This window comes from Micropterus dolomieu, linkage group LG02, assembly GCF_021292245.1.
Source record: "Micropterus dolomieu isolate WLL.071019.BEF.003 ecotype Adirondacks linkage group LG02, ASM2129224v1, whole genome shotgun sequence".
Classification (NCBI taxonomy): Eukaryota; Metazoa; Chordata; class Actinopteri; order Centrarchiformes; family Centrarchidae; genus Micropterus; species Micropterus dolomieu.
In genome coordinates, this window is record NC_060151.1 from 27,112,194 (window position 1) to 27,133,739 (window position 21,546).

General features: G+C 39.1%; 1 protein-coding gene across 2 annotated transcripts in view; it reads right to left on the minus strand.

Annotated features, from left to right (window-relative positions):
- Positions 1 to 2,499: 2,499 nt before the first annotated feature.
- Positions 2,500 to 21,546, minus strand: part of gas7a (growth arrest-specific 7a) — a 46,673-nt gene continuing 27,626 nt past the window's right edge. For both annotated transcript variants that reach the window (XM_046043640.1, XM_046043641.1), the window contains 8 exons: positions 19,511 to 19,626; positions 16,577 to 16,651; positions 15,532 to 15,610; positions 13,192 to 13,323; positions 10,971 to 11,094; positions 7,986 to 8,065; positions 6,838 to 6,936; positions 2,500 to 4,430 (listed from right to left, as the gene is read on the minus strand). In XM_046043640.1, the coding sequence (XP_045899596.1) occupies positions 4,317 to 4,430; positions 6,838 to 6,936; positions 7,986 to 8,065; positions 10,971 to 11,094; positions 13,192 to 13,323; positions 15,532 to 15,610; positions 16,577 to 16,651; positions 19,511 to 19,626 (819 nt within the window). In that variant the 3' untranslated portion in view covers positions 2,500 to 4,316. The remainder of the gene's footprint in view (positions 4,431 to 6,837; positions 6,937 to 7,985; positions 8,066 to 10,970; positions 11,095 to 13,191; positions 13,324 to 15,531; positions 15,611 to 16,576; positions 16,652 to 19,510; positions 19,627 to 21,546) is intronic.

The window sequence follows — 21,546 nt, forward strand, 5'->3', positions numbered from 1 at the left end:
TTTTATTTTGCACCCTCAGACTTAAACGTACTGAAAAGTAAAAATGTGTCAGAAACACTCCACAGAAAGTGACAGTCCTGATCAGTTTGAGGTGTATCTGGGGATTCTGTCCAACCCATGACAAGATGAAAAAAAAAAAAAAAACACTGTTAGGTGTCCAGCAGGGTTATGTTGATGTGGTTGGGAATAAGATTTAAACATTTATCTGATGGGTGCAGTTGGTGGATACTTTCCATAATAAGGTGTTACATGAAGAATTTGTGATGTGTTTACTAAACTATTGTTCTCACAATATTAAAATACTGCTTGATGTTACAAAACAATGACTGAATACTTAATAGAGGAATTTCTTCTTTGATTTTGATTCTTTTATTGGTTGTTACATGTTTATTTTTACTTGAATAAAGTACTTTGAGCTCTTGAATAAAGTACTTTCCTTTACAGCACTGAATAATATATTGTATAAACTTTTATACAATGCAGACTAATATTTTATTCCACGCACACCTTCATGACCATCACTAGACAAAAAAATTGATATTGGACAATTCTGCAAAACCCCAAATTTAATTCTTGCTTTCTGTGATATAAACTTACAGTAAGGTAAAGAAAGGTAAAGTAAAAAAAACTATGGTTAAGGTATGGTTAGGTGTTGGCAACTAAAGCTGATGATACACGGGGCAACTTTTTGACAATGTTGCTGGGCAGTCTTGCTGGTGGAAAGTCCAACTATGTTTTGTTATAGCAGTGGGGAAAGGGGATTAAGGTAGTACTCATTACCATTGACAGCAACATTGCCCAGCACCATTTCTCTAAAAGTTGCTCCATGTATTATCAGCCTAAGGCTAGTATAAAGACTGGAAACAGGGGGAACCAGTTACCCTGGCGCCATCTAATGCTAACAATATCTGCTTACCAGTACTTTAAAACTAATTAATATATCTTGTTTGTTAAATCTGCATCAAAGATCGAAGTGTAAAAATGTCAGTTAAAGGGACTATGTGTAGGTTTTTCAATGAAATTAATCAAATTTTCATTGCCTTATTGTTAATGGGCTCAAAAGTCACTTACAAATGAAGCACACACCTGTTTTCTCCGTTGCTTGCATCAGCCACTATTCTGCTTTTAATGTTGGGACTCAACACGCCAGCTAATGACATGTAGTCCACTAACACCATAAAACAACTGGCTCACAGCAAAACACAGGCTCCACGTAAGGATACAAAACAAAAATAAAGGTTTATGTGCTGAAGCCCATCAGACCAAAGAGGTTCAGATGATGTCGAGTAAGAACAAAGTGAGCATTAGAAAAGCTGGAGAAACACAGAGAAAGTCACGTTAGCTCGCCGGCTAACGCCAAGCAGTTGCTAACATTATCCGGTGCAAAGTTATATCGCTTTCCACATTACTTCACCAACTAATGCGACCCATGTTACTATCCTGTGTACCACTTGATTGATTTAGCCTGCAAGAAAGGATATAACGGCAAAAAGCAAATGTGGAGTGATTTGTTTGCTAAGTTAGCCTATAGTGATGCAGCCAGGAGAAGCCAGCTAACGCGACAGTAGCTGAACATGTCTATGTGAAAAGCCACAGCCTGCATGCTGGTGTTTCTGCATTTATTGTGGTATTTCTGTATGAAAGTAGTTGTGTTTCGGATGATGCTCGCTCATGTGTTCAAGCGAGCACGCGTACGAGCACACACCTGGTTGCAATCTTAGAACCGCACCACTAGTGGCCGCTGAAAACTACATAATGCCCCTTTAACGGCAGGATTGTGTGTTGTGGACCGTTTCTTAGTCTTCACCAATAACTTCCTGGAGTCTCTGCTGCCTTACAACTGCTCATAGCCAAGTAATGTACCGATTAAACACGAGATATAACTTTATTTAACTTTATTAATGAGCACTGTAGGTGCCAGTAGTTGGATTTTGTTAACATTGGACAGAGGCAGGCTAGCTGTTTCCCCCTGTTTCCAGTCTTTGTGCTAAGCTATGCTAACTGGCTACTGGCTTCATATTAGACTGTCTGACAGAAAGCAAATGAGAGTATTTCCCGAAAATGCTGAACTATTTCCTTTAACATTTGTACATGAAATTATTGCTGCAGAGATACTGGACACGTTTTGTTTTGTTTCAGACAAAACTACTCCATAAGTCAAGCTTCTTAAACTCTGAAATATACATCTTGTCTTAAAGCCTGTTTTGGCTTGGCTTAATTCCTGGCCAGAATCCACAGCATCCACCTACTTTCCCCTCCAATCTGCGCTGGACTGGATCCAGTGGCGTTTGGTGAGCCTGTAAACTGACCTGAAGATCAAAAGTTTCAGCTGATTAAACAGCAGTCAGCTGGTGTGTGTGTGTGTGTTCCCCTGCTCAACACAAATGTCAAAAACCATTGAAATGTTACTTCCCATTTCTGAAATCCTAACCCCCCCACTATGCAGTTACATAATAACACACCGCGGATATTTCATTTTCAAAGAGGAGATTTATTTTGGACACTGCATTCCACAGTACACGGTCTGGACAGAGGTCACCTATGATCAAACATTCTCAAAACATCAGGAACATCAGATTTAATGCACGTTATGAAAATGTTAATCACAGAAGGGCATTAAACTGAACCGTTACATCATCTTGAAACCGTCGATTCTTGTCAAGAACATTTAGTTGGAACATAATAACTTACATTTAGTGCACAACATTGACACACACTGGTAAAACCTCTACAACAGATATGCTATATGAACCCACGCATGAAGCCTTTTGGGTTTAAAGCAAAGTCTGAATGTGCTGAATCCATTCACAATTCAAATAAAGACGACTTTTCTTCATTTAACACAAATATAATGTACTGCACTTTATGCATTATCAGTGTTAGTGATAAGGCAGGTAAGCATTTTTTATTAATAGCAATTCTTTTCTTGTGCCTGGCAGCTGGATTATTATTACGACTTGAATCTTTATTCGATTGGCTTCGTGCTTTTTAAAGAAATTGAAAAGAACGGCCACAGAAAGATAATAATCTTAATCTTCATCAACTTAATCCAGGACAGATAGACCACAACTAAATGTAAAAACAAAGACAGACACACACGTATGTAAACACAGACAAATACTGTACATGCAGTCTCTGACAAAATGTGCTTCATTTAACGTGCCAGTCAAAGTCAAGCCATATCACAAATTGCCTCCTTTATCTTTTCTTTTAGACTATGTTTTCTGCTGCATTTAGCCCCCTTTTTACCCACCACCATCATAAAGATATTCTCTGTACATTTACCAAAAATAAAACAAACAACATTGTACAGTACAAACACCTCATCGGCCCAAAGATCCGAGGCCTGTTAAACATTTGACAGCAAAATACATCTAGCTTGTATATACAAATGTACACTGATGCAGAGTAGAATATGTCAAGGACATTCCAGGTATATAACCGTTAGGCACTAAAAGGTGTTTCAGTGTAACTTGGACCACCTTTTCCCTCCGGACTGATCCAAAATAGACCCTGGCCTAAATCCATTCGACCACGTGTTGAGACTTGTGGCGAGCAAAATCAAAATCACATTCCAAAAAACACTGTATGTGTGTGTTGGTTTTTTTTTAACATTTGAGGTTACTGGATATTAACGCTATACACGTAAATTCTCAGCTTGCTTGTGATAAAGCTCCCTAAACTGATTCCGTCACTTACAAGAGATGCAGAATACCTTTGTGTAAATTCAACAAACTACGCCAAAAAACAACCATCATGGTTCCACAAATTGCGCAGCTCTCTGTAACACAGCAAAAGCAAGATATTCAAAACATGCATTTCCACCAAAAATGAACCAGCAAAATATGAAAATATATCATATTCATTCTAAGATCTCGTTATGCTTCAATATCCGTATCTAAAATAAAGGTAATATCAATAATCAGACTTTTTTTGTGTTGTTTGGTTTACTCACACTGGAAAAGTGTAGATTGAAGCTAAACTAAACGATTCAAAATACATATAATTTTTCTAATAGTGTCAACTTTACAACAGGTAAACAGCAGAATATGTTAAATGGCATTCAATAAGCTAATGTTGATTATGATAGGGTTAAAATGTCGAAGGAACATGCTGGTACTTTGATCGGTTACTGTTTCCTGGACTCAGACTGCGTTAAGTTTGAACCTTTCCTCCAGTTATTCCAGTCAGAGAGAGGATGAGCAGACCTCTGAACATGCACTGTCCCGGGATCAGTGTTATCAGAAGTGTTCTGGGACTCTGTGGATGTGTTATAATACTGAAGACCGAATGGCTAGATCCCAGGTCAGGACGGTTTATATGTCCATATCTACAGGCCGAACATCGCCGGTTTTGTTCTCCTTCACCCACAGCTCTCTGTCTTTTCCTGGATCCACGTTCTGCAGCAGCTGGTCGACTGGCTCCACCATCTACAGATACACAAACAGCAAAATTACACCGTTAAACATCAGCAACTCTTCAGTTCATTTATTTCAATTAACAGGTCGCATACAGTGTAAAGAAGGGATGGTGATGGCAGCTGCTTGGCTTGTCAGTCCAAAAGTGTGGATCAAATTAAGAGTTCTTACCGACTACTTTGGATGAAATTTGGTATATGGCTACAGACCAGTTAACTTAGATAGATTTTGCTCGCTTTGGACAGAGCCGGGCTAGCTGTTTCCCTGACTTTCCAGCTAGCTAGCTACAATAATATATGTTTATGCTTTCTATTAAATACACCGATGAGCCATAACATTATGGTCACCTGCCTCATATTGTGTAGGTCGCCCTTTTGCCACCAAAACAGCCCTGACCCGTTGAGGCGTGGACTCCACTGTGTATGCTCTGTGTGTGTTCTGACACCTTTCTATCAGAACCAGCCGGATCACCGCTTTTCCTTCCTCGGACCACTTCTGATAGATACTGACCGCTGCAGACCGTTTTTTTAATGCTCTGACCTTGTTTCCTAACCATCACAATTTGGCCCAAAGTTGCTCAAATCCTTAAAGTTGCCCATTACTTCTGCTTCTAACACATTCACTTTGAGTTCAAAATGTTCACTTGCTGCCTAATATATCCATAGACAGTATATTATTGGACGAAACCACCCCGCAGATTTGAATGGAGAGGAGTGAAGCTAGTTTTGGACCAATAAAATACTACTACAGGGCTACTTGCTGCGTCTACTGCGCATGATCGCGCTTCATAACCGTGGTTTAATGACGTAGAGCAACAGCAGAAACACCGTAATTCTGGTAACTGCATAGCTGTTTGTCTGACTCGGATCATCACTGTTTAATCGACTCACCTACGGGGCTGACCTGCCAAACACCAACGCAGCCTCACTGATGGCCGAACAGAGAGTTTATAATCTAAGCAATACGGTTACATCTCTCATGTGCAACGGGATGCCACGGGGTTTTGGGTCTACATGGAATAGTCCATGCAGGCTTTGGTTGGCTTTACTGTTTCAACTGTGGCTTACCCCCTTGAATATGTCTCCCCCGCTGACAGGTGCCATGGTAGCGAGATAATGAGTGCAATAAGTGTTCACTTCACCCGTCAGTGGTCATAATGTTATGGCTTATTGGTGTATAAAGCCACAGCAAGTTAACAGAGTGCGAAGACTAGCCCACGACACCCCCTAAAACAGGGAATTATTGTTTTCTTTTTGTCCAAATAAAATTATATACAGTATAACATGTGGTAAGCTGGTGAGCTATAGACAAGCTGGAAAGCTGTTTTTGTTACCTAAAGACAGAGCCAGGTTAGCTGTAAATACTTATTATTATTAGTCCAGGTTTCATGTGAGATGAAATCATTTTCTATCCTAATTAGAGCAATTAGGCCAAACACTGAATTGTTTCAGATTAGGCAGATAGTCACTGATTATTGTAGTAAAATGTCCCCTGTTTAAATAAGATATAAAACATAAAATGTTTATTTTGCTTACAGATCATCGTATCAGGTTGATCTCGAGCGTGTGTATCATCTCTGAGGACTTCGCCAGCCAGCACACAGAGACGCAACCTTGTTGTGGTAGTTTCCCACAGTGCTGACAGGACACGTCTCGTTAGATTTACAGATTTTTACTCTACACCTCCTACATAAGCAGAGGGTGTGGGTGGGTGTCTCTGAGCCACAGAGAGATGACAGCTAGTGTGTTGGATGAAAGGCTGACGGAAGAGCACCTAGGGCTCGCTCTGTCAACATCTACACTCGGCGACGGGCTCGGCTGAAGCGGCACACAAATCATGTCAAAGCCAGTTGCCATCACTGGTACGTTTACTAGTTGTTTGCCGATTAAAAGATTAGTTACAAATAAAAAATGAGGGTAAACTATTATGTATAAATGGGGAGTAAAGAATTGCAAATAACCTCCATTCTAAAGTATGTTTACACGACTGTATTCAGGCTGTTTTTGTTTACATTTTGGCAAATAAGCACCATTAAAAGTATGACGAATTTGCCATTAGTAGTTCCTGTTTGCAATGTACAGACAACTATCTTTGATACTGAAGAAAACTTCTCAGGCAAGTTTCCTCTTTCTAAGTGGATTTATGGACGCTTAAAGAACAGGTATACGATGTCTGACACAAAAAAGGGTTTTAAAGAAATGAAAAATACATTTCACTAGTTCAAATCTTATGTGCCTGTGTTGATTATTAATTTATATCTTCCTACATGTTAAGTGTTTTTAAAAAAATCGATTTTATTCCTCTCTTTCTTCTTCCTGTAAAATGTAAAAGTACTGTTGATGGCTAATCTTGAACTTGGTTGCAGTTACATAGACATATCCAATCAAATGTGAATCCGGAGTAAGGAGCATGAACTCACGCTCTGATTGAACATGTCCGTTTCATGGCGCAGCGTCGTGTACTGGCGTAAATGCTGCTGAATCCACTCAATCCGTTCAACCTCCAGTTTCTCCAGTTCCTAAAGGGGGAGAAGACAAAAGTTCATCATCAGTAACACAGAAAGACTGTTGGCCTTACCCTCAGATGCCACTGCTGTACGTGTACAAATAATTATATTTAGTAATAGTAATAATCAGTAATTTATTTGATTATTCTTTTTTCACCTAGTTAAAACCCCAATCCATAAAATATATTATGTAGTAACAAAAACTGAGCTGCACATTTGATGAAGGTGATAAAATATAGAAATTATCATAAAGCATTAAATTACTAGATATGTTTTACTCTAGACATATTTCTTTAATGTTTTATGTTATATGGACAAACATAAATTTCTTTTTTTCTCCCCAATAAGTCATTTGCAGACAAAGTACATCTAAGTGTTTTAAAATAAGATACTCTAATTCTAAGTGTATCAAAATCAACTACAAAATACAGCAGCCAAACTATGTATCACAATAAACTACTGTATTTTTGTATTTCTAAAATACTTTTCCAAGGTACCATTAAAATCACTTCGCAAACCTACCTATCGGCCTATTTGATCGATCCCACAGCTTTTCTCTGCCTAATGAGTCATGTGATAAATCTGACAGGCAACCAGTTAAATATTCAAATATTCACATATCCCTGTGATCACCCAGATGAAGATTAGTTTTGAAGTAACCAACAGTTTAATTTTTAACTAACTCACAACCAGTGAAAACTTAACATGGGCTGAAAGTAGCAAACTAACATTTACTGTGAGGGCTGCTACTCAGGTCAAATAGTTAGCTTATGCTGCTAAAACAAACACCAACACTTGCAGAGATCTATTTATGAATTTAAGAATTGCAGCGATTTATTAAGTCTGTAACTTACCGCCCTGTTTTTATTTTCTATTTAACTCTTTTAAAATTGTATTTCACTGTCTTTTTTATGTTTCTCTATGTTGCTTTTATGTTTTATGTAAAGCTCTGAATTGTTGGAATGGGCTATTCAGAAAAACCTTGCCTTGTATTTGAAATATATTTTTTAAATACATGTATCATAAATACTGCCCATCCATGCCCACAGAGAAGGTCTTACCATGCTGGTGGTGACCATTTCTTCAAACCACTTGGACTGGGTTTGGTTGTACAGATCCACGCAGCGCATCAGGTCGTCTCCTGCAGAATACAAATCAAAAACATGAAGGAGATTTCAGAGGTCAACAAAAGTCTACTGTCCACAACAAGAGCAAACAGCAATCAGCATTTACAAGGTTGTGTCTTATACCAAAAATCATCTTCACCAGCTCTGTTTAATAGTTTAATAGTAGTAGTGTAAATCCGTGGAGCAAAAACCCCAAAGGACCAGCAGAGGGTGCTCATAAATCACTCCTCAATGATTCAAAGATTAATCACAGTGTCTTGAATCTGCAATCATGACTTTGTTATTTAAAAATTACTTATTTTATTGTGTACATGCTGTCCAATTTCCTTACAGTATTAATTAAGCTCCAAGATTGTTTTGTAGGTTCTATTTCAGTGATGTCCATTAACTCAAGTTCTGTATGTAAGTACTAATTCAAGGTGCTTGTACTTGAGTATTTCCATTTTACGTTTATTTACTTCTACTCACATTTCAAAAGGGAAATATATTGTGTTTTACTCCACTACATTTTTTTAAAATCAATGCTAAAAACCTGAACTGCTCAAATTTTCTTTACATTAATTTTGGGGTATTATATTTTTATTTAATGAATTTTATTTAGAAACTTGCAAAAGTTTTTGTTTGCTCCATCAAAAATAAATCATTGTTTAAATGTGGACATTTGTAAGAAACAAGACACACAAGAAATGTTTTCACATTTAGTTTGTGTTGTTTTATGTTTTCATTATGTTTTGTATTTTACTACTTTTGTGAGAAATTGCTGTGACTACTGTACGTCTACAAAGCATTTTGGATTTATTTTACTATTTATTTCCAGCAAAAGACTCTAGTTAAGTTTAGATTAGATTGCTTCTGTATTGAGAAAATAAACACAGATTTTTATTTGCACCTTTCATAATTATAATGTTTATCAAAATGTAAAGATTTGGTATTGTTTAATTTGTCTAAACTGTGCACAAGCACAGCAAAAGACAGAGGTCCTATCTGAGAAACACTGTGTGTCTGTTCTGCACAGGCTTCAGTAGAGAGAAAGCACTTATCTTGTTCTTTCTCTCTTCCACAGTAAATTAGTCACAGTCCACAGCACCAATCACTACCGCTCATAAGGCACATTTAAATGATGTCAGCCACGTGTCGGTGATCAACTCTGCTTCTCAAGGTTGGGCCAAATGTCACCACGGCTGGCTGCACTCACTGCCGACGATGGGGTTGTATTTTTACCTTCACTGGATGAATTTTAATAAGCTTCAGTCATGTTTCTGTTTGACTATCTGACACTTATTTATGTTTTAGGATACAGAGAGCTGAAATATTCTGAGCAATAGTTAAAGATCGGAAGAACTTACATTGTAAATTGGATTTGGGAGAGAGACATGATCAGAAGTGATAACCATAAATAGAAAGAAAACATATATGTTTGACCCCAGAGAAATGCACTGGAAGCTGCAATTTAAAGAACCTACTTTGTAGTAAATATTGTTAAAGTGTCTCTACTTTTGGCACAATGAAATTTCAACATTTGAATAAGCTGAACTGCATCCGATGCTATTTTAAAGTAGCATCCAATTACTTGTTGAGATAATTCACTCTGGGCCAAAGCAAGTGGTGGACCGACCAGTGTGTTTGTCTTACAGACTATGTTTATTGTAATGTGAAGTTAATTTGGTTTTAAGTTGTTTGTTTGAGTCGGGTAAATTGAAGTTGCCAGGAAAGCCGGCCAAGAAACAGTCCAGCACATAACTATGAAAGAGCAAATTGTCGTTATTTTATCCTGCAGTTTTTGTACAGATTAAACAACAGAGATAGTGCAAGCTATTTTATTTAGTTGCCTTTTGGGTGAAATGTGCACATTGGGAAAACAGATGTAGGAAATCTGTGCCGGTGAAACTGAAGCGTGGGAGAGAGTAAATAAAACAAAGTGTGTTCCAACTTGGTTTCGACAACAGGGCCTCATAACCTATATAAATTTAGCACAATTGATAACCCTTGGTTACATTGGTGGCAGCGGTGGGATGTCGACCACCAAACGATATTGTGTGAGACAATATTTCACCAAGTTAGCTCACGTTAGCCACTGCTAACACCTGCTTAGCTTAACTTTGTGTGTTAGCTTACATTTGTGTGTTCAGCTAGCACGAGTCGGAGATTTCATGCCGCGGTTTCTCACCTCGGTTGTAGTCAGAGAGGGTAGACAAAAACTAAATACATAAGCCTATAACCTGTGTAAGTACTCAACAGAGGAAAATCAACTCACTCGAAGCTTTATAAAATAGGTTACAATAGTGAGCTGCTTCCAGTCTTTATGCTAAGCTAAGCTCACTGGTTGCTTCCTCCAGCTTCATATGCAGTAGGAACATGAGAGTGGTATCAATCTTCCCATCTAACTCTATGCATGAAAGCAAGTAAGCAAATTTCCAAATATGTCCAACTACCGGTTTCCTTTAAGACATACAAAATAATTTCCCCCTACAGGTGGATTAGATTATGTAGGGAGTTCTACGTAGAGGACTATATAAGCTCATCAGCAAACAGAAAACAACACTTTCGGACACTACTCAGATAATTCTCATCATTGCTGTCACACAATTAAAACGTGTCAGATCAACGTCGACTGGTGGACCATTTTTTTTTATCAGAGCAATGCATGATGGTATATACCGCTTGGTTAGTGACCATCGGTTGGACACTACTTTTCAAAATGCATTGTGGGATACTTTGAGTCGACTATTATGTAATAAGTAGGCCTACATTTAGACAGCAGTACAAAATGGCGAACTTACTATATAGTGGACTATATAGTGAATTGTGAGTGATTTTGGCCATTGTGTCAGTGTCTGTAGTTATTTGGTGACGTCCTCTTTGGGACAGTTAAAATTAACTGATCCAAACATGGCTGCTGTGACTGGCTTTTATTCTGACCTGCTTGTGTGGATTTCCGCCGGGCCTTCTTAATGTCCTCCTCCGTCTTATTGCTGAGTTTGATCTCCAGCTGCTGGGTCTTCACCTCCAGATCCTTCTGCCTGTCTGCCAGAGCTTTACGTGCCTGCATCGCAAACACACACATCACACGGGATGTGTGAATGTAGAAACAATGAGTCATTCAGCATAATCCTCAGATTTACTGTGCCTACATCTATTACAAGAGTCATTACAGCCTTTTCATGTTGGCTACTGACATCCGCGCTACAATCCTTGTCACATCCTTTAATCTTTTATTAATCCACATAAATTGAGTGTTTCCTCTTATTCCCACACCTCTCTAAGGTCACAGTAATGTTTAAAGCGTAGTAAACATACAGTGCAAGTCAGGAAAATCTCTTTTTCAAACACCAACAAAAACAAAACATGTGGGATGGATTCATCCTAAACCCACTGATAAGGTCACTTAATGCAGTGGAGCAGAGACGGAGCCAAAAGTTTGTTTTTGTCTAGAAATCGTTTTCATTGCTGGGATAACTTCAGTGATACACAATAAACAATGAATGACGATTAAACATTTCAGATGATAATTAAAGCAGGTCTCAAATATACACATTCAGTTTAGAAATGTTTAGAATTTAAGAAAAACAAATGGATGACAGGAATGGCCAACAAGCACACAATCATACACCAATTGACACCATGCAACACAATTAACTGTTCGTTAAATAGCAATGCCTGTGTTGTTTCAGTGTCTTTTTAGCCTTTCCAAAATGTGAAAAAAAAAGAAAAGACAAATGCTAGCGACCTAAACTTTGTCTTTTTCTTCTTTGGTTACTGGAACTGGAAATTGTCTGTTTTGGTGAAGTAAACATTATTTTTAACTCTAGCAGCTTACTTTTGTGCTATTTAAGGTTGTTCACTAGAATTAAACTACTTTTATTTTTAAATACAAACTAGAACATGTACCATTAACGGTGCTCTATGACTTTTGACCGGTAGTTTATAAGCGATGAGCAAGAAGAGAAAGCTTAACAAATGCAGTTACAACAAGTGCAGTTAAAATACTGCGTATCCTGGCTTGTGTGACTTGACAGTAATAGGGTGTCCCCGGTTTTGGTGGCCTGTCTGGAGCTGTCCCAGTAAATGTGTTAATCATAGACTATAGGTGTTAACAGAATTGAAATCAGATTTTACGTGGCCAGAGAGACCGGACAGCAGAGCATACATAGTAGCACAGTATGTTAAAGCTGTATCGGCCAGTCTCTTGTCACGACTACAGCTGCTTTTATCTGGATCAAACAGACATAACGTGCAAATAAAATTAAGCACACCAAAAACACAGGAACATAACACAAAAATGTCCCAAATCAAAAAGCCTCCTTTCTGACGCTTGCACAGGAGCTTTTAAAGACCGCCTTCAAAGGCCAGGTGGACCTCGTTCAGCAATTAGCTGAAGTACTTCCAAGGCAGAACTAGGGCAGAAAAGGATCATGGAGAAATTACAGAGAAACACACACAGCTGTAACAGAAGCCTCCACTTATTGTATGAATGGTAGCCTCAAAATTACTTGACTTAATTCAAAAGAGTTATATTTGAAAGATTATAAAACCAAAATTGTCCCCCTTTTTTTATTTCATATATAATAACATATTTTTTTAATGACATACTGACCGCTAAACCAAAAATGTCCCCAGTTTTCATTTCAGAAATCTGGTCACCTTAGACAGTAAGCCTGTCATATTTTGAATATGTGCATAGGAAAACTAAATAGATTCGCTGTACATTTGTCAAAATGCCAAAATATCACTAAAATGTCTTGGCTGACGTGAAAATGTTGATGCTTCCACTTTGCCTTGTCTTTTCTCTTGTAGTGCAGACACATCATCCACATAATGCTGCTACTCACCACAGCAAGCATTTGTTCCAGCAGAAAATAAAAAACTGAAATGTTTGTAGGTATAAAGAGGAAACTAATTCATTCATGAAATGATTTTTAGCAGGTAGGAAGCAGTAACAAAGTATGCTACAAAGATGATACAGTAAGTGTAGGAGTTACTGAAGCTCTTTCTGTTATGTAATCTCTCTGATGTAGACAAACACTGATGTGTACTTTTTTTGAGTGACTGTTTAGAGATTCACTTCGGAAAAAGGGTTTACTCTTTGGAGGGAAACATTAGCCATTAAGGAGTGAGGGGAACAGCATGTCAGACTCAGTACCTTCTCCACACCTGCGTAGCGACTCGCCAGCTGCTTCCTGAGGTCGGTGATGTGATGGTCGTACTTTTTCAGGTCCTTCTTGAAGTTGTCGCCCCTGAACGTCAGCAGGGGTTTTTCTACCTCAGTGTGGAGCTGTGAAAACAAGTATCTCAGCGGGTGATAATGTAAAAGAGTTTGTTGTATAATGCAAAGAAGGCAAACACTCTTCCCTCAGTGGTAATTGACTTTTACTCCATAGCTGTTAAAATATGTAAATGACATGAGTCGTCGGTATTTAACTTCAAACATGTCAACTTTGACCTTCCTTTACACGGGACTCGAACTTCGGTCTCCTGAATGAAAGGCCTTAGTTTACTTGACACATCCACAGCACCCTACCGCCCTCGTTGTATGGACTTTGGACCTGTTCTACCACTAGAGGTTGCAGCCTAACAAAAAACTTAATCAAAGGTCCTAATAAGCTATATAAAAATAGACCTATGCACGTATTTTTCAGGTGAGGATGGGCATGGTAAAACACTAGGTAACAAAGCTTTACCTTCTTTTTTAAAACATAGTTGCCTTTCTCTAATATGTATACATTCTTTGCTAAAGTGCATTTATCTTATAAGTTCATTAAAATCATGGTAAAGTACAGTTTCTTAGGGCTTATTGCTTAATAAAGCCTATTTCCTGTCGTACAAGATCATATCCATCACCATAAAAGGGAGACAATTACACTTTAAGCCTCAATTTTCTATTCCTCTCACCAAACACTCGTCCATTAATATATTTATGATACTTGAATAAACTACAAAGTCCTCGTCAGCACTGTTGGCTCTCCATACAGAATGCTAATCTAGTGCAAATGCCAAAGCAATAATATATATATATATATATATATATATATATATATATATATGCACAAAATGTAGCTTATTAGAAACTCAGAGAAAATAAATGAGCCAGAGCTTCTGCAGGCTTGATAAGACTTCTCATTCCCCGCCTGACCACGCATTACCTTTTCCTCACCCGTCTCATAACAAAGCATGGAGTGTCAGAGCACTATTGGAGCAGGGGAGAGCCTGCATGGCCCTGGGTGGGGGCTCGTCAGAAGACGTAACTAATTAATTAGACAACAGAGGGATATGAAAAGCTCCGAGGCAGCCTCTGCGTTATTTAAGGCTGTATCTGAGGCCCAGTGTGTGGTTTCTGCACCGCTGGTAATCGGATCGCGGACAGGTCATTTTCTTCGGTCAACACTGACAAGTTTGAGGTAAACAAGCCCGTCACCTCAGGATGTGGTCAGATCATGTATCTATTACGTCAGTTGATTGAAAACACTTAACCTGAAGGTGCGGAAAACTGCAAACCAAAGGTTATCCACTCAACAGGACGAAAGTAGACTCTCACATGTTTGTGATTCGGAGGAAGCTATAAATGTTAACTTTAGGCATTATTTAACATTTTTACACCTAAAACTAGTTTATTGATCGTTTGTGAAAAAAGACCATTATAATGTAACAGAGATGAAGGTGGATTCATAATTTTCCTTGCTTTATCTGACCATCAATTGGAAACCCAAAGATTTTTTTTTTATTATCACATATAACAGAGATAACAACAATTTGAGAGTGTTTGATATTTCTGCCTGATGAATAATTTATCAATTATAAAAATTGTTAATTAATATTTTCAGTTTTACACAGGGCCGGCCCGAGGCATAGGCGCAAAATGTCAGGGGGCACAGCAAGAGAAAGTTTTCGGCTTGGCGCGATAAGCCCTGATAGTAATCAAGTGCATGCACCTCGCGCTGTGAATCCAGACAGTTGTGACGAGTGGTAACGTATCTGATAGGGTTTTGCAATATAAACATCTAAAATCTGAGGTACAACGTTGCTCTGTTTGGGACTGTGAGCTGCAATTTATCGGAGGTGCTGAAATGAACGTGTGTGCATTTGCGTAGCATTTTTTTATATTTTGAATTGTCTCCTGCCGCCTGAATATTGTTTTCCTTTATATAGATAAAGACATTTCCACCATAAACTGGTACAGGAATTTTTAATGCAAAATGAAGCTTTTAATGCTTAAAATTTTTGAGGGGAGGGCCCCCATTTGTCCCCTCCACCGTTGAAACCATTCTCATTTCAAGAAAATTACCCCATGAATTCTCTACAACGCAAGAAAACAGTATCTGGGTTGACACACAGTTTATAGGAGGACACATTCACAGATACCAGGTTAGGTTTGGTCTCAAATGTCAATTTCAAATGTCACCTAGGGCCCCAACACTGTCAGGTCTCTGGCTCTACATGATATTTCACAATAACACCATTCCTTTCCAACAGTGCAGATTTTTACCTTGTTGGAGAACTTGAGGTGAACTTCAGCCTCGTCATGAAGACTCTTCTTCAGCTGAGTCCAGGCTTCGCCAAGTGTCCTTAAAAAACAAATGTAAAAATAAAATTAACCCTTACCCGCCTTTGTTATGGGACAAGAGACAATAAACACTGAACTATTCTCCAACACTGTTACACCTGAAAGCATCCCTACTGACATTTAAATTTTAACTTAAAAAAATTGGGGAAGTACTACACAGCTTTTATCCAAAGCGACTTACCTTATTACTATTTATGTCAGAGGTCGCACAGCCCTGGAGCAACGAGGGTTTAAGTGTCTTGCTCAGGGACACAATGGTATCTCACAGTGGATTCAAACCCGGGTCTCTCACACCAAAGGGATGTGTCTTATCAACTACACCATCAAACAGTAAGAAGAGCTGTAAACAAGCCGACAATGTTGCCACATTAGCGGCACTTTATTTTGAAAAGCAGGCTATAAATTGTGATGGATGTTTACGCACTGTTCAGGATGTAATTTACCGTTCGTCTTCATTTTCTCTGCCAAATATATATATCAGATTAACCTGTTGGCTTGTTTACAACCCCATGATGTTGTTGCCCAGTTTAACCTATTTAGGTCAATTTTAAGTGATAGAAAAAATGTCTGGGGTCTCCTGGGTGTACCGTCATGTTCGGTGTTTCATTTAAGGTAATTCCTTCACCCTGCAAACTTATCTGGACTTGGGGTTGTGTCTCTGTTAGTTTCATATTTATGTATAAAACAAAAATGTTCTGTAATCGTGGAATTTCTTCAGCTGGAAAGGAACCACATTATCTTGCCTCATCTTCCCTGTCTACTGATTTTGAGATCTGCTCAAAGAAAAAAAAAACATACGCTCTTTGATGATGGTAACAGTCATTTGTAGGTGCATTGAACACAAAAAGTAGTAAGGGAATAAAGGGGATTAAAAACTCAGTCCTTTTTAATTACTACTGTTTCGCAGAGGGAGCTTTCCAGGCAGCACAAACTATTTCCTCCTCCAGCTTCTGTTTTCTGCACTCACCCTTCTTCCTGTGCTGCCAGGGGGCTCAGAGACAGCTTGGAGAGGTTCTTGGCATATTCTTCTTCAATCTTTATCCTGAAACACAAAGAACCAGGATCAGAAACCCTGAGCTGCCAGGCTCAAGGGAGGACAGAGACAGCTTTAGTGAGGTTGGGAAAAAATGCTTTAACACAGTTAATTTCAGGGGTGCACTGCAGCAGAATGACAGAAACTATTGACTATAATTTGCTGCAAATGCCGAAAACCAGGGTACTTGTAAAACATTCTCCAGCAGTACTGCACAAAACAGCATATTTTCGGAGCGGCTGTTCTCATTTCCATCTCCATTTGAGAGATGGAAATGAGATGTGTTCATATTCGCCCTGAGGGCCATTCAACCAGGGTAGCCGTGTTTGTGCCGTATGTGACATTCACTGGTCTCACATTTACGATCAACACCTGAGTAAATCTGTCACCTAAAGAAGGTCACAAGGCCCATTCTTTGACTTAATGTTCGGATACCGGCAGGACCGAGCAACCCAGCAAAACAACACAGAAAGGTCAGTACTGCAAAGAAATCTACTTGAAGGATTTGGGAGACGATGGCCTCTTGAATCAAACCTGTACAGAGAAGAAACCTCATTAACTTCCCACGACTCCGACCACGATGTGAATAGAGCTTTTGTGGAATTAGGTGGAGCTAATTATATAGAGGCGTGAGATCGGATGAAAAAGTTTTAAGTGAACTCCTACTTCTGTGTGCATTTCTTGTATCCTCAGTTTCTTCATTGAGATCTAAAAGAAGCCCCTTAATTACTGGGTGCAAGCAGAAATTGCACCCCTCAGCTGTAAGCTTTTATAAAATGAGCTCTCTCTGGAGGTATCTACCACAAACATGATTTTGGGCTGAATCATGATTTGCATGGTCATGTTTACATATAAATACTTTACTAGCTAACTAAATTAACTACATACAAATCGCAAAAATGCACTTTTTGATTTAGTTGAACCTTTATGTTCTGTGTTTGGTAGTGTTTAAAATGTAATATGAAGTCCTCACATATGGACACATGGTCAAGACCCCTTGGTGTTAGTTTGTTACGCTCTGGAAAGCGCCCTAGTATCATAGTTAAACATAATGGGGGAAGCCCTGTATTTATGAACATTTATGAACGCTAAAAGCAGGTGGTCCAGAAACCGGACTTTTGTCCAGGAGACTGGTGTTTGTTTCCCATGTGAAACAGAAAGTCAACATTGATTGTTTGTGGTGAAGGTACGTACGTTACTTAACTTATGTAAGTTTTGTTACTTAACTTAAGTTGCGTAAGTAAAGGTCATTTTTTACCCCAGACCACGATCTTTTCCTAAACCTAACCGAATTACAACATTTCACAACGTCAACTACTAGTTTTATGTTGAAAGTCTAACCGGTTGTTGCATATATATTGTTGCTAACTTGACCGTGGAGCCCTACACATCCAAAAATAACACCAAAGTGGTACCCGGTGTGTTAACAAGCAACACATAGAGTCCATTGATGAAAGGATTGGGTGTGAGAGTAAGTAAAATCAGTAAAAAAAAAAAGTAAGTCCTGCATTCACAAACTATATTATTGGGTGGTTAAATCTATAAAAATGCATCCTATTTTATGAGCTCATTATATATTCTGTATGCAAAATCGGAACCTGCAAAATAACTAGCAACTATAACTGTCAAATACATGTAGAGGAGTCAAAGTATAAAGTAAAGGGGAAATATTTAAGCACAGAACAAGTGCTCAAAAATTGCACTTGAATAAATGTACTTAGTTACATTCCACAACCAGTAATATGTAAAGTAAGTGTCATTACTATAATTACCTACAGTATTACTTGAAATAAAGCCAGAAAAGTGCTTCTACAAGGACAAAAGAACAAAGAGCTACAAATACTGATGGTGATAACACAGACATAAACAGCTCGATTGAACACTGCAAAGGTGCATTCATTGATTTTTCTGACTATGATGAACAATGTAGAGGTGTTGAATTACAGCAAACTGGTGTAGTTGATGCGTTTTTTCTTTCACTTGTGTGTAAACCAAAGGCCTTCTCTGCACTAAGAGTAGCTCCATAGCCAGAATACAAGAACCAGTGAGCAATATTATTTTATTACATTTCAGGCAGTCAGTAACAAATGCCACTTCCTCTCTCAGTAGGAAAGATTAACTTCACATTACATCCATAATTTTATGCTACACGTTTGGTCTGAAACAAAAGTGTCTCATGTCTCATGTGTCATTTGGCAGCATTTTGAGAATCCAGGACCTTTTCCCCATGAAATCCCATGACAAGACGAAAACCAACCAATGTGTTAGTCCCTCTCTTAATACTTTCTGACTTTGCTACCCTGTTTGTAACACTCAGCCCTCTGGTATAGTGCATTTGTTGGGGCGGCAGATGAATCCTAGGTGCTCTTTGGGGCAGCAGGACAGTGTATGTGGGACTGAGACAGAATTAACTACAGTGTGTGTGTTCATGGTGATGAAGGAACATGTGCAACAGTGAGGTTCACGGATGTTTTTTTAATAGCGTCTGGACAACACTGGAGTGCTATGGCACAAAGGAAAGAGATTTATCAGGCTTTGTATGCACACAATACTTAAAATCAATTAATTGTTGTTGTTTCAAGGGATTTGTTGAAAATAAGAGAAATATAGGATATCACCAGCTGTTTCCTTTAGGAGAGGAGAGGTCACTGGCGTATTAATCGGCCTGCTGACCTGCTTCACCTGCTTATTTCACATAACCAACTTCTATTCTAATAAAATTCCTCTTTGTCTCCTCCAATGGGAATATTTCTGCCTCATGAGAAACTCTGTGTCTGACACTCTTGTTAATTAATTAAAACTGCTGTCAACAAACTGCCGTCTCTGTTTTGTTGTTAATAACAGTCTGATCTGAAATGAAACTGTTACCTCTCGTGGATAAACTCAGCCATCTCTTTCTGCATCTGTTTGCCCTTCAGCTGCTTCTGCAGAAGAACCTCAAAGCCCGCCACCGACGTGGTCCCCTGGGGGTCTTTCTTGTCGGTCTGAGGGGGAGGAGAGCGTCATTCAAAAGCAGCACTGAACCAATAAACAACCACATCTCCGAGTTGACGGACACAGCGCCCAGTGACACCTCTTTGTTGTTTATGTTTGAAAGCGTGTAGGGGTTTGTGAGAATGTGCTCTGAATGTGTGACTCACACTAGCATGTCAAGGAGGACATGCGTTGGTGTGTGTGTGTGTGTGTGTGTGTCAGTCGCTGATGGATAGATGTTTGGTATGTGTGTGTTTCTGAGTAACATCCGAGGGCGTGCAGCACTTTGTCTTGTTTGTGACAGGGCTGATGCGTGTCGAACAGAGGTGCCAGATTTATTTCACACAGCAGGTCTGAGCAGCAGGTCAGCGGACGTACATAACATCACAAGCAGGATGACACGACGGGCCCCAAACACGCACATAAATGAAGGGGAGGAAACCGGTTTCGGATTGCAGCCAATTATGCAGGCTGAAGGTTTTTTCAATACAAATCTAATTTAGGATGGAAATGTATGGAAACTGAAAATTACAGGAGCCACTAGGGAGACATTAGAAGCAGGATGATCATTGTGTTTACAGAGAAGACCGTCGATCAGCCTTCCACCTGCGACCCGCCTACTCAGACATGAAAGCCAAGTATATCTTTTGTTAAGCAAGAAGGCTGCTTTCTAAAGCTGCAGTGCCATGTTTTAGTCACATAATTTAAAGTAAGCATTGAGCTTTTAACTGCACTTTACGTTTATCTGCAAGCATTTGTTCTAAAGGTCAACAAACAGTGTTGAAAGGAAACTTCTGGAGCTTTTCGTGTAGGACCAAACACATACATAGTGTGGGAAATCACTGGTTTCTAATAGTCAAACGTTACCTTATGGTTGAGTTAAAAAGGGACTTGGGTTTGGGTTGGAGTTTGGTGGGGCTGTCAAAAGGTCTGTTACAGATGTAGCAACAAAAGGCTGATGGGCTGATGCAATGTCAATATTTTCAATTATTCATTAACTTATAATCATGTCCTGCGATGGACTGGCGACCTGTAAATGGTGTACCCCGCCTTGCGCCCAATGTCAGCTGGGATTGGCTCCAGCCCCCCCGCGACCCTGTGCGCAGGATAAGCGGTTGACGATGGATGGATGGATGGATAATCATGTCACACATTTATGCAGATACCAATACATCTGCAATAATCTCCATAAAAGACAGATATATTTAATGCATTACATGTTATCCGTGGTGTAGAAGTGAATTCTTTAACTGTGTGTGTATGAGCAACATATTTTAAGAAATTTTATCATTTTGAATGTGTTTTTTAATTTTAGCTCCTTTGTAGTTTGAGTAAGTCTACAGCCATGCTAGCAGCTCTGTGTTGAAAATCGTTGGAAATATGTGAACATAACAATCGCACTCTGATCAGGAACAAAACAACCGAGCCGAGATCGAGATAATGTACTGCTGTCTGAGTTGTTTTGCCTTCACGCGGCACTGCTCAACAGAGCGTTCACAACCCCTCTTTCATTTTATCACTAACCATTTTGTAGACTTCAGTGTTCTTTTGGTGTCAGTCGTACTAGCGACACAACCCGTAGGCTAAGGGAGAGGGAGTGGGGTGGTGGAGCATACAGGGCCAGGGACAGGAGATCGCGGAGTGACTGGCCCGCTGCGAACGGTCAGTGATGCTTTACAGTAGTGCGGTGTGAACACATGTGACGTATTCAAATTGATTCGGAACAAAGTGTCTGGACCGGAACAAAACAAAACGGTCTAGGTGTGAAAGCTCCCTTAATTTAGCATGTTAGCATGCTAACATTTGATAAAATGCTGACATTTGCCGTTTACCATTGTCAAGTGTTGCAGGTGTTTGGTCATAAACAAATTTACATTTTGATGTGCTGGTGGATGAAAAGTTAAGGGATCAACAGAGTTGTTACATCTTAT